Genomic DNA, 15,543 nt, shown 5'->3' with positions numbered 1-15,543 from the left:
CCTAAAGGCTGTCAAAAATCTGCAGTTGAGTTGGATGAAGTTGTTGAACTGTATTTCCAGCAATATATGGGTTTTTCCCCTAAGTTTTCATCCAAAAACCTTACTTTCCTTTTTTAAGTCTTATTGAATAACTTTGAGAGCCAGAGCCTCCCAAAACTGCTGAGTCACCCAGTATCTGTAAAAGTTAGCAGTGGCCTCAGCTGAATATGTTTTCGAAAGATAATGTTGATTGTGTGTGGCTGGTGGGATTCTAGGACCAAGCAAGAGGTGTTCCACCCGCCCCCCACATACTTAACGTTTCTGTATTTCTGTTTGAATTCAACTAGAATTATTTCTCTCATTCTCTCTCTCTCTCTCTCTGACACATTTTATCTTGCCAGGTTCTAAACCTTTTGATAAAATGGAGCAATTTCCAAAGGAAACCGTGAGTACATATTTCTCTTCCATGCAATTAGTCACTAATATTATTAGGAAAGGTGTCTCCTTTAAACTTTCTATGCTGCCTTTCCCAAGAATATTAATCATTACTTTTGCTTTTAACAAGTAGATAATTTTAGTTTTAACTATTTTTTGTGAACAATAACCTTGAGCTTATGTCTGTGCAGCACCAAGACCCAGTAATGACTTAAGTGTGTTCCCATAGAGAATAAGTAGGGAACTTGAAGCAAAATAACACCCGGTAACAACGCGAGTCTCCATGGAATGATCTAATTCTATAGCCATGCCAGTAATGGCAATTCGCAGAGTAGCAATTAGGAGGAATAACGGGAGATTAAAATTTAAACTCTATATTAAACATTCTGGCTGAGGTAAGCTAGGGAAAATGGTATCCATATCCGGATGAATGAAGGTGAACCCTATGGTGATTTTGCTGGATATTGTCACAAACAGATTGGCTTCCTCTCTGGGAAAAGGATACTTATATATTATTTTAGAGTAAAACTTTCTATATTTCAAAAATCAGTTGCAGACATGCTAATAATTTGAAATTTATGATAACTGGGTAGAAGATGGCTGAAATTTTGACTTATAGTGTTTGTGAGTAAAGCAAGTAAAGAGTAAACAATATATGAGCTTTATTTTTAAGTATGAAGAAAATATTTTCAAACTGTTGCATGTATCAACTAAATTAATTGCAAGTCATTCTTAATTATTTAATAAATTTAGTTAAAAATAATAAGCACTTTTCAACATCTTTTTAACCCTTGAAAGTAATAACATTATATTTCTTTATATCTATTTGAAATTCTGTGATTTTGCTAATTTAAACTTTCTCCATGATCAATTCAATTTAATTCTATCTATAGAACTTAAATGCTAGCACAAATTTATGTAAAAAATGGGGAGAGTCTTCTGGAGAATCAAGAATTTTTAACCTAAACAATAGCTATATCTGGTTAAAAGTTATGTAAATATACTACAGCTCTTCTAACATCAGTCCCTACAGACTTCAGGATATCTGAATATAGGTCCAACATGAGTAAATGCCTTGGCACATATAAGCGGGGCAACACGTTAAATATTTGAGAACTAGCAATTAACAGAATCTTTTTAACTTGCAGGTTGTGGAGAGCAGTGGGCCAAAGGTTTTGGAAACAGCAGAAGAGATCCAGGAGAGGCGTCAGGAAGTGTTGACTCGGTATCAAAGGTTCAAGGAGCGAGTCGCTGAGAGGGGTCAGAAGCTTGAGGATTCCTATCACTTACAAGTTTTCAAGCGAGATGCTGATGATCTGGGGAAGTGGATCATGGAGAAAGTCAATATTTTAGATGATGAGAGCTATGGAGACCCAACTAATATACAGGTCACTCACTTCTCTTGATTGCCCCAGAGCAGACCCTAAGATCTCCAGAGAAGGAAATAGGTTTTTCTTTATGTTAATATTAATGGGTATGTGTGGGTACAATTAGATTCCATTTAGAAACAAAAATAAGTCAGTGGAGTGGGAAGCTAAAGAATTGAATTAAGAGAAAATCTAAAAGTGCATTTTCCCTTATGAAGTTGGAGAGGTGAGACTGAGAAAATAAGAATCAAACAAAAAGCGGCAGTTTTTCAGTTATTGAAAGCACAGAACAGTTTCTTACAATGAACTTCCGTTCAGAATGTACATTTTTTAAATCATTAACCAAGAATATTGTTTATTGATAAGGGCATAGGATGCTTTACATATTTTCATGGTGATGCATTCATCAATGCCAAAAGTAAAAAATTACATCATTTTTTTTTTCAGATCCAGCACAAACATTATGGTAATGTAAGTGTGTATCTGGTTCACTGTAGCGGAAGTGATGTAACACAAAAATTAGGCTCTCTGTTAGAAACAGTAATTCTGCCTCAAATAGTCCATGTCTTCAACTTCATAAACATCGGGTGTTATTTGCAAAGGAGATTTATTCTATATAGAATTTGATGGTTATAATACTCATCCAAAATTGATCTACAGGCAAAACAGCAACTGCTAATTCAAGAAATTTCTGACAAACCATGTGATTTTTGATATTTTGGGACGTTAAGAAGGGAAATAGGGTGAAGAGTCATCAATGCTTCTGAAGCAACTGCTCTCCACTCTTCTCAGAAAGATAAGAGTTAACCAGGTTAACTAAAATCTAATTTAGTTAACTTGGTTAACTCAATTGCTATTCATGGTTCCTAAGTATTTCCTAAAATGTTATTCATGGGTCTCAAGTCTAATGACAGGTTTCAGTAGAAGTTTGGTGAAAGCTCCTACCCTTTTCTGATCACCTAAAATTATAGCATGTGGTACCTGTTCTTCACTCCTCTCAGAAAGATGAGTTAACCAGAGGTTTTTTTTTTTTTTTTTTTCCCCCTCAATTGCTATTCATGGTTCTTAACTTCAAATGAGAGATTTCAGTAGAAGAAATTTGGTGAAAGCGCCTACCCCTTTCTGTTCACCTAAAATTATATCATGTGACATTGTCATAATCAAAAACAATTGATGTTGGACAGGAAAAACCTAGAACAAGAGCAAAATAATGTGCTATATTGAATGGATCAATTTATAGATTACAAGAACAGGCACAGCATGCAAAAAAAAAAAAACCTCTCAATTAAAAAAAATTATTACAGCTATCATCTTTCTCATTGTGCTCTACTTCAAAAACAAATCAGTTATTCCTCTTTCCTGATGAGGAAGGACACTGTGTGTTACACCCTTTTATTCCTATGGCAGTCTATTGAGCCTTTAAAATAAGGCTCAGCATGGGTCATAAGGTTCAACATAGCTCAGGATAGTATTTACTAAAAACTTCCTAAAGCCAGTGGGGACAGGAAAACACTCTTTATGGCCTCTAACTGAGTCTGGGACCCTTTGAGAACCTGTGTTCAGTGGCTCTACATAGAGTGAACATTTCCCGTGAAGACTGTGCTTCATTAGCCAAAAACTCTGATTTCTAAACTTTAGGGGAAATATCAGAAGCATCAATCCTTTGAAGCAGAGGTGCAAACAAAATCAAGAGTCATGTCTGAACTGGAAAAAACAAGGGAAGAACGATTTACTATGGGTCATTCTGCCCATGAAGAAACGAAGGTATGTGTATGGGCCCTTGAAGAAGTTTCCAATTATTGATTATGTTATCAGGATTTCAACTGATTATATGAGATATAAACCTTGAGGTGACTGGCTTGTACCCAGGACTCCTGCCTCTTATCTTCCCTTGAGGTTGAGGCAGAAAAAATGATGGGATATCTTTGTGTTTCTTGGGGTGAAGAAAGCTGTGATACGAAAGCTATCATTAAAGGGCATAAAATTCCTCCTGTAACATTGAAGGATAATTTGGCTCAAGATCAAGCCCTGTTAAACCTATTCCACATTGCCCAGATCAATTAGTTTCTTCCAATGTTCTTTCTAATTATTTCTTCTAACCTCAATGTCCTTGTCTCTTAACTTCTCCAAATAAGGAATGCTCTCTCATTTGAATGTTTTCCAAAATATTTTCCTTTGGGTATGATGCCTCTTTCTTTTCATACCCCATACCCTATGACTACTATTGCATCTCTCCAAACTGTCCCTTCTTATTACTTCTAAAAACTCCTAAAATGTCATGTATTCAGAAAATTTCCTCTGATTATCTAGAACTGAAGATCATCACTATTTCAATAAGCTTTCATACTCTGTAACCTATTATTAATGTAACAGCTATTTTTGGACTTTATGAACTCTTCCAAATGTTGGTGCTGATATCGTCAATTCAGTTTTTTTTTGTGTGTGAGTGAACTTTTTACTGTTTATGTATTTTTTAAATTGTGAAAACAAATTTGCATTATATATCTTAAAACTGAGTGTGACTTTTCTATATATAGCATAACAATTCTAGCCCATTCTGTCATCAAAATATGGTCAAGAAACACAGATTTTAGCCAGAGTAGAATCTTATTTTAAAGAAGAACCCATAAAAGGAAAATTTCAAAACTTGTTTATTTGTATATAGTAGAACTAACTTTTGTATTATGCACAGTTTTGCATGTAACCAGCATCTACATTAAATAAAATATTTGAGAAATGCTTGAAACATCTTCATTTTTGTCAGAATCACTGGGGCTATAGCAAATGGTACCATTGTAGGGTTTAAAGACATATGTGGTCCACATGCTACCCAGAGCAATGGAGTAGTTGAAAAATATAAGATTCTTGAAGATATGACATAGGCAGCAATTTCAGTTATATAAGACAGCTAATACATAAAGTTCTGAGTTAATCTGGCATTCAAATACCTCTGTAGAGTCTCAAACTGTATAGTCCCAAAACACTCTTACTTCTTTGGTGCCAATGATTTCCTTATAACTTATAAAAATTATATCTCTCACACTTTCTGGCAGATAATTCATGCTAAGCTTCTCCTATGCCTTTGCCATTGCTGTGGCTCTTCTTAGAACATGTTATGCTTATTATTGACCTGTCAAAAATCTTTCTGGTCCATAAGGCTCAGTTCAAATGAACACTTTTCCATGCTTTCTTCCTCCTTCCCATCTTATTGTCTGTAATTATTCCATCCTTTAAAATTGCAAAGCATTTTTACAAAATGTTCTCATGTAAGATCACATTTGGCTTGGCTTATTAGCTATTTCCATATATCTATCTTATTTCCTCTTTTAAATATATGTTGAGCAACAAATGCATGAGTAACTGAGAGAAGAATTTTTATCCAGTCTCTTTCTGCACAAGTCTCTGAGTGTTTCCCTGCTCACAGTGTCTGTGGCTGAGTGGTTCTGCCCCTCTTTCCTAAAGGCCCATATAGAGGAACTACGCCGCCTGTGGGACCTGCTGTTAGAGCTGACCCTGGAGAAGGGTGCCCTGTTGCTGCGGGTCCTGAAGTTCCAGCAGTATGTACAGGAGTGTGCTGACATCTTAGAGTGGATTGGAGACAAGGTATAGAACTTAAAACAACAATCACATAGGGCCTCCCATTCCTCTATCCCAGGTACTCCGTAGCACATTACCACAGACTACTCACAAGAAAGTCAGGATGTCTGTTCCTGGCCTTTGTTCTTTGGAACAAGAGGAAATTGAGGCCAAAATTTAGGGGTATCTGGAGGTTAACATTGTGTGGAAGTAAGTCTGAACATATGGATCTGAATATGAGAAAGGCAAGACTTACACAAAGACCATGCAATGAAAGATAATGAAGCTTATCTCTCTTCCACTTTCATGATTTTTAACTACTTCTCCTATATTTTTGCTCTGACTCTGGGGTCTGGCCTAGAGTATTGACAGCTCTTTCTCTAATCCTTTGTGTCTCAGTGCCTGGAATGATGAAAGGTTTCATTTTTCTGAATACTTAAGGAATAATTTAATAGTTAGGACTAAAGATTTAGATAAGCAAATGCCTAAAAAAATACTTTCGTAGATACTGAGTATGTTGAATTGAGTAGAAACAGGATGCATTTATCCCTCATGTTTCCAAACATAAAAGGATACTTTCAGGGTCTCTTGCCAATAATGCCACAAACTCGCTAAAGAACTGCCCGAAAGAGCACTTTCCCTTGTGCCAAGGTGCTACCTTAACACATACACTTCTGCTGCTGGCCTTTCCCAGGAGAGCTTCTCCCAGTCTCCCCCAGTATCTCCATTTGAGTTATCCTGGGAATGCAAGCAGGGGTTTTGAGTTTTTCACCTACAGAAACTCCTAAATGTTTGCTGGCAACTCAGTAAACGTATGTGTCTACAGGAGGCTATAGCGACATCAGTGGAGCTAGGTGAAGACTGGGAGCGCACCGAAGTTCTGCAAAAGAAATTTGAAGACTTCCAAGTGGACCTGGTAGCTAAAGAAGGGAGAGTTGATGACGTGAACCAATATGCCAATGAGTGTGCCGAGGTGAGGTGGGAGCAAAATATTCACTCCATGGAAAGGGTTCTGATCCTTAAGAATAGCTTCTGGCCATCAGTAGATGGGATATTGGGGAGATGGGGCATTGTGAGAAAACAGAGACTGGCATGTCCCTGGAGTAACATACTCTGAGCAGTTTCCTCTCCCCTCTGGACCCACCCCTTACAAGTCTATTGAAATGGAAGATTGAGAGAGAAAGAGAGAATGTGTTTTTGTGTGTTTGGAGGAATTAAATACACAACGGGCAGCGAAGCTATTGCCATTTAAATAGCTCCTGTACCATGCAGTACACTGATTACTCATGTTAATGGGGCACTGTGTCTTCATGAAAAAAGCACAAAAATATAGTAGCAGAGCATATAAAATAATGTTGAGCTATCATTATTTATACATATATGTGCATATGTAATATCATTATGCAAGATTATTTGGGAGAATTGAGGAAGGAAAGGAAGCAGTTTTACTTTTATTTACTTAAGAAAATACTTGAGTTTGTGATGTGTGTGTGTGTATTTATATATATATAAGTTTACATATATATGTAAGTGTATATATGTAAAATAAATAAACTCCAACTGTTGTCTACATTTTGCTTTTCCATTTATAGTTTCATTATGATTGCAGCTCTATGGTGAGAATGATTGTCCTGACTTAATAAAAAGAAGACTTCAGAATGAATGAGTACTGGAGTAGGAAAAATAACTTATATTTTCTTATTTTTCTTTCAGGCCATATTTCCAGTAGTTTCTCAATTTTCTACCTCCATCACTTTTCTCTTGCTGTGGAAGTTTTTCATTTCTCTATTACTATCTAACTAATCAAGAAACTTAACATCTTACTTGTTCATGACTCTGTGAGTCAGATGATTGAGCTGCTCTGCTGGGCTGTTTTCCTGATCTTACCTGGCATTTTTATGTGTCTAAAGTTATCGGGTGGCTCAGCTGGGGTGAAGGATCTAAAGTGGCCTCAATCCCATGTCTGGGGCCCTGGTGAGGATGATTTGGGAGGATTGAGGAGATCTCTGGGTGACCTCTCATCATGCAGTAGACCATGCTTCTTACATACCAGTGTTACAAGAGTGTGAGAATAGAAAATGAAAGTTTTCTTGAGGCCTAGGTGCTGGAAGTCATAGAAAATTACTTCTCTATCAGTAAGCAAGTTAAGGAGCATCCAAGATCCAAGACTTGAGGAAACATACTCGACCTTTTGAAGGGATGAACAGCAAAACAGCATGCCATTTTTTCCAATCTATCACGGAAAGAATAAATCCAGCACAGCTAGATTATATTCTGTGCTCTTGAGTGGGGTCTACACTGCTGTAATAGAAAGAACCATGTACTTGAGAAGGAGAATGTGGAAAATTCTGTCTGGAGAGACTTGGGAATGGGAATGAAAATGGAGAGAAACAGGGCCAGAAAGAGTAAGGAGACTTAAGCATATGAGAATGCCTCAAAATTACAAAGTATCAAAACAGACTGATGCTTCTAGCTTAATCTAGTACTCACAGATCTCACTACTTTGGATGGTTTGCAAAAATGCCTGAAATTTTCTGCAAAATCATACGTGAAAGCATGGGTCTATAATTCTGGGAAGAGAAAAATAGCTTTTATTGGATTCTCAAAGGTGTGAGGACCACAAAAAAGTTAAGACCCACAGTACTAGTCTTTGAGAAAATAAAGTCATATTTCATAAAAAGGAATTTCCTGTTCTTTTCCTTGGTTTCCAGGATCTCAGGGAGATCTCAAGCATTGACAAGGGGGAGCTCTCAAAATAACATCAGGGCTGGGCAACCTGTGCTAACAGGCTAGTGCACTGCTGTGGGCACAGAGGCAACATCTGGCAGGTTGTTTTTCTGGGTTTTGGTGATGTGCATCAAGTTGGAGCTAGGGAGCAGGGCTATGATGAAATTCAGTGTGTAGCTACAATGGTCAGTTTTCACTTCTGAAAAAGCACGAACCAGCGTAAAATGAAAAGTGTTTGAATAGTTTTTTAAAATATAATCTCTTCTCTGTATAACTCCGGTGTTGTTTTCCTTTAACAGGAAAAGCATCCTGAACTACCCTTAATTCAGTCTAAGCAAGATGAGGTGAATGCTGCCTGGGAGCGCCTTCGTGGTCTGGCTCTCCAGAGACAGAAAGCTCTGTCCAGTTCTGCAGACTTACAGCGATTCAAAAGGTATGGATCTGGCCACTGCTTTATAGAAAACTTTGAAGTGCTTTACAAAAACTGTGTCATTTGTATTAGGCTCTTTCTACTTCTGCTAGCAATTAGTGGTGTCAACACTTCAAACAAAAGTGGATCATGTACTTGCCTTTGAGACAGCAAAGGAGAGGGTAAAGAAATCTGTGACCCACTCTATGGCCAAGGATATAGAGACTGGAGATCAAAATAACTAAAAAAGTAGCACTGGTGATTTAGGAATGGAAGCCCTGCAGAGGGAAGGGAAACAGGTTAATAATTAAACGGAAGGTAGAGTTAGGAAGAAGAAAAGCATTCCTAAAGAGCTGACCCAGATATGGAGCATATATCTAGAGGCTCAGCTGTCAAGAAGCCCAAGACCTTAACATCTCAATAGAAATAACCATTAAGCAAGAACATTTTATATAACTTTTTGCTAATACATAGGAAGAAAGGGTAATTGCTCCTGGGTCAACTAAGATGGCCCTTGCTGTGAGTTCTGTTGGACCGTTGCCCTGCAATGCCTGCTATCTTCTTTGGTTGAAGCTCTTGTTAATGTCTGTAGGGATATGACTGACGCCATCCAGTGGATCAAGGAGAAGGAACCTGTACTCACCTCTGAGGACTATGGCAAAGACCTTGTTGCCTCTGAAGGACTTTTTCACAGTCACAAGGGACTTGAGAGAAATCTTGCAGTCATGAGTGACAAGGTAAGGTGCTGTTAGAGAGATGGCTAGCCCCTTGAGCTGGAAGAGGCAATTGTTATCTTGCCTATTGCCATTCCTCCAGAGGGCACAGTAAGTTCACTGTTTTCAATGAAGAATAAATTGCGTGCACTTGAATATGCTTCATTCTAGTTCATAACTCGTACATGGATACTAGATATAGCTTATTTTCATTTGAATTATTTTTATTTAAATATACATATATGTTTTATATTCTCTTGTGTTTTCCTAACTTATTTCACAATTTAAAAACAAAAATATATATACCTCCAAGGTTGATTTCTAATCTCACCGAGTAAAATACACCGTGGCCAAACTCTACCCTTTCATCTAACCACACTTTGTTCTGTTGCAGCTGAATCCTGATTCTTTTTATACTCAGCAGATCAGAAAACATTTTTTTCTCCTTTTAAAATAAACTTCAAGACACTTAATGCTAAACCTACTTTTAGGTTTCCTTTTAAAACCTGGAAAACCTCAGGCACACTAGAACTTAGAACAAGCCTATTTTCTTAAATGATTTCCATCCTTTACTTCTTCCCCTCACAAATGTAGCCAGAATGTAAACCAATTGCTACTGAGAGAGCACAGAGGAGTCAACCTCCAGAAAGATCCACATTGCTGTAGTTTAATTTTAAGCCTATCCCTGTGCCCAGTTTCTGCAAACTTCCACCATTCTACTTTTTCTTTTATTCTTCCTTTTTGTTGTTGTTATTTTTGGTCTTTTTCCCTAATAATGAATAATAAAACCCATAATTTGACAAATAGTAGTATTGAAATTCCAATCCCTAGACATCATCTGATTATAGTTGAGTATAATGAAAGGGCTAATAACATGTGAAAAGCCACCCACACCCACATTTTGCCCTAGTAACCCTGCTCCTCAGAAGTTGTCCTGAAAATGATCCAGCAATTACTGAAATTTTCTTGAACATCTAGACAGAAATATCTTTCTGCCTCCACTGTAATATTTAGGGAAATGGTATAGAGGAGTGGGGAAGGAAAAACTTAGCTTGGAAGCTTGCTCCTGACATTTTCTAGCTGAATGATCTTAAGCAAATAAAATACTTTATCTCTCAGTTTTCACAAAAAAGAAAAATAAGAATAATTGCTACTTCATGGTATTATTAAGTGAATAATATAAAATGAGAACATTCATGTAAAGTACTTAGCATAATGAGAGATTGAAAAGTACTTAGCGAATTGTAATTATCGATATAGTACATTAGTATATTAATAGAAATCTATTTGTATATCTATTTATAAGTTATTATTATTCATATAATTTTTATACCTCTCCCACAAAGCTTTGCCAAGGGGAGTCAAAGTACTAGGATTTCCTACTAGGTTTCTTTTTCATCCCAAAGGTGAAGGAGTTATGCGCGAAAGCAGAGAAGCTGACACTTTCCCATCCTTCAGATGCACCTCAGATCCAGGAGATGAAAGAAGATCTGGTCGCCAACTGGGAGCACATTCGTGCCCTGGCCACCAGCAGATATGAAAAACTGCAGGCAACTTATTGGTGGGAAATCCCTCCCCTTTATTGCTCTACCTATCTCTACAGGGCCCAGATGTAATCACAAGAGCAGAAATAAGAGTAAAGGGGTTCAAATAGCGAGAGAATCAGCTCTCCTGCCTACTCAGTAGAGAAAAAAGATTTAAGTTGCCAGAGGAAGTCCTTTGTGACTGATAAAATATAGTAGTACCCCCTTATCTGTGGTTTCAGTTACCACCAGTCAACCACAGTTTGAAAATGTTAAATGGAAAATTCCAGTAATAAATAACTTAAAGGTTTTAAATTGCTTATTATTCTAAGAGGCATGATAAAATTTCTGGCTGGTCCACTTTGTCCTACTGGAAGATGAATCATTCCTTTGTCCAGCATATCCGTGCTGTATATCTACTCACTCGTTAGTCACTTAGTAGCAGTCTAAGTTATGGACTGACTGTCCTAGTATCACAGTGCTTATGTTTAAGTAATTCTTATTTTATTTAATTGTTCTATTTTTATCATTAGTTATTGTTGTTAATCTCTTGCTGTACCTAATTTATAAATCAAACTCTATTATAGACATATAGGTATAAGAAAAAACGTAGTGTATATAGTGTTTGGTACTATGGGCAGTTTCTGGCACCTGCTAGGCATATTGAAATGTATCTCTCACAAATAAAGGGAGACTACTGTGATCAGCATCCCACTTCCACTCATCTGCAAATTTCCATCTTCCCCTGCTTGTATTATTGTGGGATGCTATGAAGTGGCTTAAAAAGCTGGAAAAGCAACTGAAGAAACATTTCAAAATTCTGGCTCTAGATAGGGAACTGAAAGACATGCAATACAAGCTGAAGAGTATCAAAATAACTTCAGTATTATTTTCTGAATGTTGATTACAAGCTTACAAAAACCCCTAATAACCAGGCATCATTTCAGTATTAATTCTTATGGTTAATCCTTAAATAATCAGAGGACAGTGCTTCTCATATGGTTATGATTTCAAAACAAATGATGAGCATTTAACTTTTTAAAATAGGTAACTGTTTTGCAGCTCTTGTTTCTTATTAACAGGGTTAAAGATGGGCTAGATACATGAGGAATCCTAACACTAATTCTAGTTCCTCCTTCCCACAAGACGCTTCTTATTTATACAACAACATGTATTGTTTATTGGCTGCATTGTGAGCACCTTCCTCCATTTTAAGTACCTCTAGGGTAGGTGTGACCTTGAGGTGGTGGAGGTGTGATGCTCATGGGTCACATCCCACAGTGACACACCTACCCTAGAAATATACAACCTGGGGTGAAGGACTTACAACCTGCACCACTAATCTCTGACTGTAAATAACAGGAAATATATCAGGAAAAAGGGAACCTAGGATTAGAGTAAGGAGCATCTCATATATCTTACCTCATCCCAAACCTAACTCTTTGTTCAATGTCCTTTCATATTTGGTTTCTCCTTCCTGTCTTTTACCTCACTTTTCCAACAGGTACCATCGATTCTCATCTGACTTTGATGAACTCTCAGGCTGGATGAAGGAAAAGACTGCTGCGATCAATGCTGATGAGCTACCAACAGATGTGGCTGGTGGGGAAGTTCTGCTGGACAGGCATCAGCAGCATAAGGTAGAGAAGAAAGGCTCTCCAGTAGGAGGAGGGGGCAGGCTGAATGCCAGAAATGCCAGGTTTCTTGCTGCGTTTCGAGACATTTTGTTTTGTGGCCACAGCATGAGATTGACTCTTACGATGACCGATTTCAATCTGCTGATGAGACTGGTCAAGACCTCCTGGATGCCAATCATGAAGCCTCCGATGAAGTTCGGGAAAAGGTAATCTAGTTTAATAGAGTTTCTCAAGTTCCAATTATATATGTAGTCATTACATAATCTCACAATAATATGATAATCTCTGAATGGGAAAAGGATAGAAGTCATTTAAATGTGTTAATAACATCAAACTTTTACACTGTTTCCTTTCATATACAATTGTCACTTATTATCCATGGGGCATTGGTTCCAGGACTCCCTCAAGTGCTAAAATCTGCAGATGTTCAAGAAATGGCATAAAGTTTGCATACAATGCATGTACATTCTCTTATACACTTTAAATTATCTTCAGATTATTTGTAATACTTCATACAATGTAAATGCTATGTAAATAATTGTTATACTGTATTGTTTAGGGAAAAAGCAAAAAGTCTGCACATGTTCAGTACAGATGGAATTTTTAGAAAATATTTTATATCCATGGTTGGTTAAATCTACAGGTGTGGAACCTACAGATATGGAGAGTTAACTCTACTGTTTTGCTAAATTTAGTCACTTGAAATTTTCAAGACACGATGTGTGCTTCCTCATCTCTGAGCCTTTATTTCATCAACCCTCTGACTTCTACCTAATTTGAAACCTTCATTGCATTTTGCCTCCTGACATATGCCTGGTTTCGTGACCTTCCCACGCTCATCTCTAGACTGTAAGCTCCAGGAGGGCTGCACCTTATTCATCTCTGAGTCCCCCACAGTGCCTAGTACAGCATCTGGCATGGCTGACATCTGTGTTTGTACGTCTTTCCCCTATACAATCTCAAATTAAGCTGACATTCCTGCATCTGTGATTTTCAAATTTACATTAAATAACAGGACAATCTTAAACAGCCAGAATTCCACTGAATGAAGAAATCAGTTTTACCATCATCCTCACCTCCTACATCACAGGGCTTCACCTCTGCACCTTGACCCAGAGAGATTTTGCACCAGTGGCAGAGTCTAGGCATACCTTGGAATGGTAGTTACAGTAAGATCTGCATGCGTCTTTGCATCTCACTAGATGCCAAGCACAGCGTCCAGCGCTGGGCAGTGGATGAGGTTGAGATAACCAAGTTTTGAATTCTCCCAGAGCTCTGTGGGGACATTATAATATAGTTTTATTTTGTTTTGTTTCGTTTTTTAAACAAGGCTCTGTCAAAGAAAGAGCAGAACTCAAAGTCCTTAAAAACCTAACAGATATCCTGCAATCTGATAATTTATTCTGCTTTTTTGTTGTGTGACAGAGCCTCTGTCACACAGGCTGGAGTGCAGTGGCCAATCTCAGCTCACTGCAGCCTCTGCCTCCCGAGTTCCAGTGATTCTCCTGCCTCAGCCTCCTGAGTAGCTGGGGCTAGAGGTGCCCACCACCACATCCGGCTAATTTTTGTATTTTTATTTTATTTTACTTTTTTCTTTTTGTAGCAACTGGGTTTTACCATGTTGGCCAGGCTGGTTTTCAACTCCTGACCTTAAGTGATCCACTCACCTTGGCCTCCCAAAGTGCTGGTATTACAGGCATGAGTCACAGCACCTGGCCCTATTCTGCTTTTTTGATAGAAATAATACAGCTACAGGTGTAATAAGCTGGAAATTCTTGGGCATATGCTTGACCAGAAACAAAGGCTTTTTCGTGTGTTTGAGAATATCTCTTCTCTCCCTGATGGTTTTTATTTGTTTTGGGAATAAAATACAAACGTCTCAGTGTGATGTTTTATGTGCTCTATGAACTTGGATTTCATCGACTGTCTACACTTTTTTAGACACTGCACTTTTCTCTAGCTCACATTACATTATCTAACAATTATTTGCAGTTCATTTGCTTATGGCGTTAAGTCCTGATACCCATTCCCTATCTTTTAAATCTTCTACTTCCTGGCTCTCTCAATTAGAATTAGTCTTTTTCATTTCCTTATACATATAATGTTTTACCTCTTTTATGGAATTTATCCCATTTTTCCTATAATACAATCATTTACTTAAATGTTGGAATCTTAAAAACCCATTTCCTGTTTATTTGTGTATCCTTCAAATGGCTTTGCATTTATTATAATAATAAAATAAATAAGTTATCTTGCATATACATTATCTTCTTCTTTCCACAGATGAAAATACTTGCCAGCAACCAGGCTGCCCTGCTGAAACTGTGGGACGAGCGTCGTCGTCAGTATGAGCAGTGCTTGGACTTCCATCTCTTCTACCGAGACAGTGAGCAAGTGGACAGTTGGATGAGTCGACAAGAGGTAACGGGAGGGGTCCATACCATCTCCAGAAGTCATTTCTCTCACGCTTCATTTGCCACTGTGACTGCTGTGAGTTCTCTCACAACCACTCCTGTGAGTCGAAGTTTGTCTTGGGAACTACAGCGTGATCCACAAGAAAAAGAAAAGATGGGCCCTTTCTATAAGGCTCCTACAATTTCCTCATCAACAAAAGCATATATACTTAAATACATAGCAGAGAGACTTTAACTACAGTTGAAATAAGGCAAAATAAGTATCAAATTGGTAAAGAGTCAAGAAGAGAAAACTGATGAGTCAGGCAGGGTACATCAGAGTGGAGGTGAGTAGGCCACTTGAGGCAGTTTTGAGAGCTCAGAATAATGTCTAGACTGGTTGGGGAATTCCATGTGGACAGACCCAGAAACATAGGTGAAAAAATTGTATGAGTATCAGGAAGGACGCCTGGAGCTCCTGCTGTTTAAAGTTAATCTCTACCTATTATCATAATGTGTGCTGATTCCCACTTTGTTCCCTCCTGCCTTAGTCCTTGTCTCAGAGATATGCCAAGAGAAATGTTTCTTACCAATCAGGCACAGCTTAGGTGTGTCTTTCTGTCTTCTACAGGCCTTCCTGGAAAATGAGGATCTGGGAAACTCACTGGGCAGTGCAGAAGCCCTTCTTCAGAAGCATAATGACTTTGAGGAAGCCTTTACTGCCCAGGAAGAGAAGATCACAGTAAGAAATGGCCCCTAGTTTGGGCATTGGCTCCCTCTTTGT

General features: G+C 37.9%; 1 protein-coding gene across 2 annotated transcripts in view; it reads left to right on the top strand.

Annotated features, from left to right (window-relative positions):
* The first annotated feature begins 208 nt into the window (after positions 1–208).
* The window catches only part of SPTA1 (spectrin alpha, erythrocytic 1), a 75,870-nt gene continuing 60,535 nt past the window's right edge, over positions 209–15,543 (top strand). Inside the window, exons 1-13 of one of the 2 annotated variants that reach the window (XM_026457049.1) lie at positions 209–267; positions 381–424; positions 1,563–1,802; positions 3,420–3,545; positions 5,244–5,384; positions 6,184–6,330; positions 8,384–8,517; positions 9,086–9,230; positions 10,613–10,767; positions 12,234–12,369; positions 12,471–12,572; positions 14,650–14,787; positions 15,391–15,501. In XM_026457049.1, the coding sequence (XP_026312834.1) occupies positions 401–424; positions 1,563–1,802; positions 3,420–3,545; positions 5,244–5,384; positions 6,184–6,330; positions 8,384–8,517; positions 9,086–9,230; positions 10,613–10,767; positions 12,234–12,369; positions 12,471–12,572; positions 14,650–14,787; positions 15,391–15,501 (1,599 nt within the window). In that variant the 5' untranslated portion in view covers positions 209–267; positions 381–400. Of the gene's footprint in view, positions 268–288; positions 425–1,562; positions 1,803–3,419; positions 3,546–5,243; positions 5,385–6,183; positions 6,331–8,383; positions 8,518–9,085; positions 9,231–10,612; positions 10,768–12,233; positions 12,370–12,470; positions 12,573–14,649; positions 14,788–15,390; positions 15,502–15,543 lie in introns of those variants that run through there. The other variant, XR_003309950.1, reaches the window with a different exon arrangement.

This window comes from Piliocolobus tephrosceles, chromosome 1 (genome assembly GCF_002776525.5).
Source record: "Piliocolobus tephrosceles isolate RC106 chromosome 1, ASM277652v3, whole genome shotgun sequence".
Classification (NCBI taxonomy): Eukaryota; Metazoa; Chordata; class Mammalia; order Primates; family Cercopithecidae; genus Piliocolobus; species Piliocolobus tephrosceles.
Note: the sequence above shows the minus strand (reverse complement) of the source record. Positions and strands in the feature narration are given on the sequence as shown.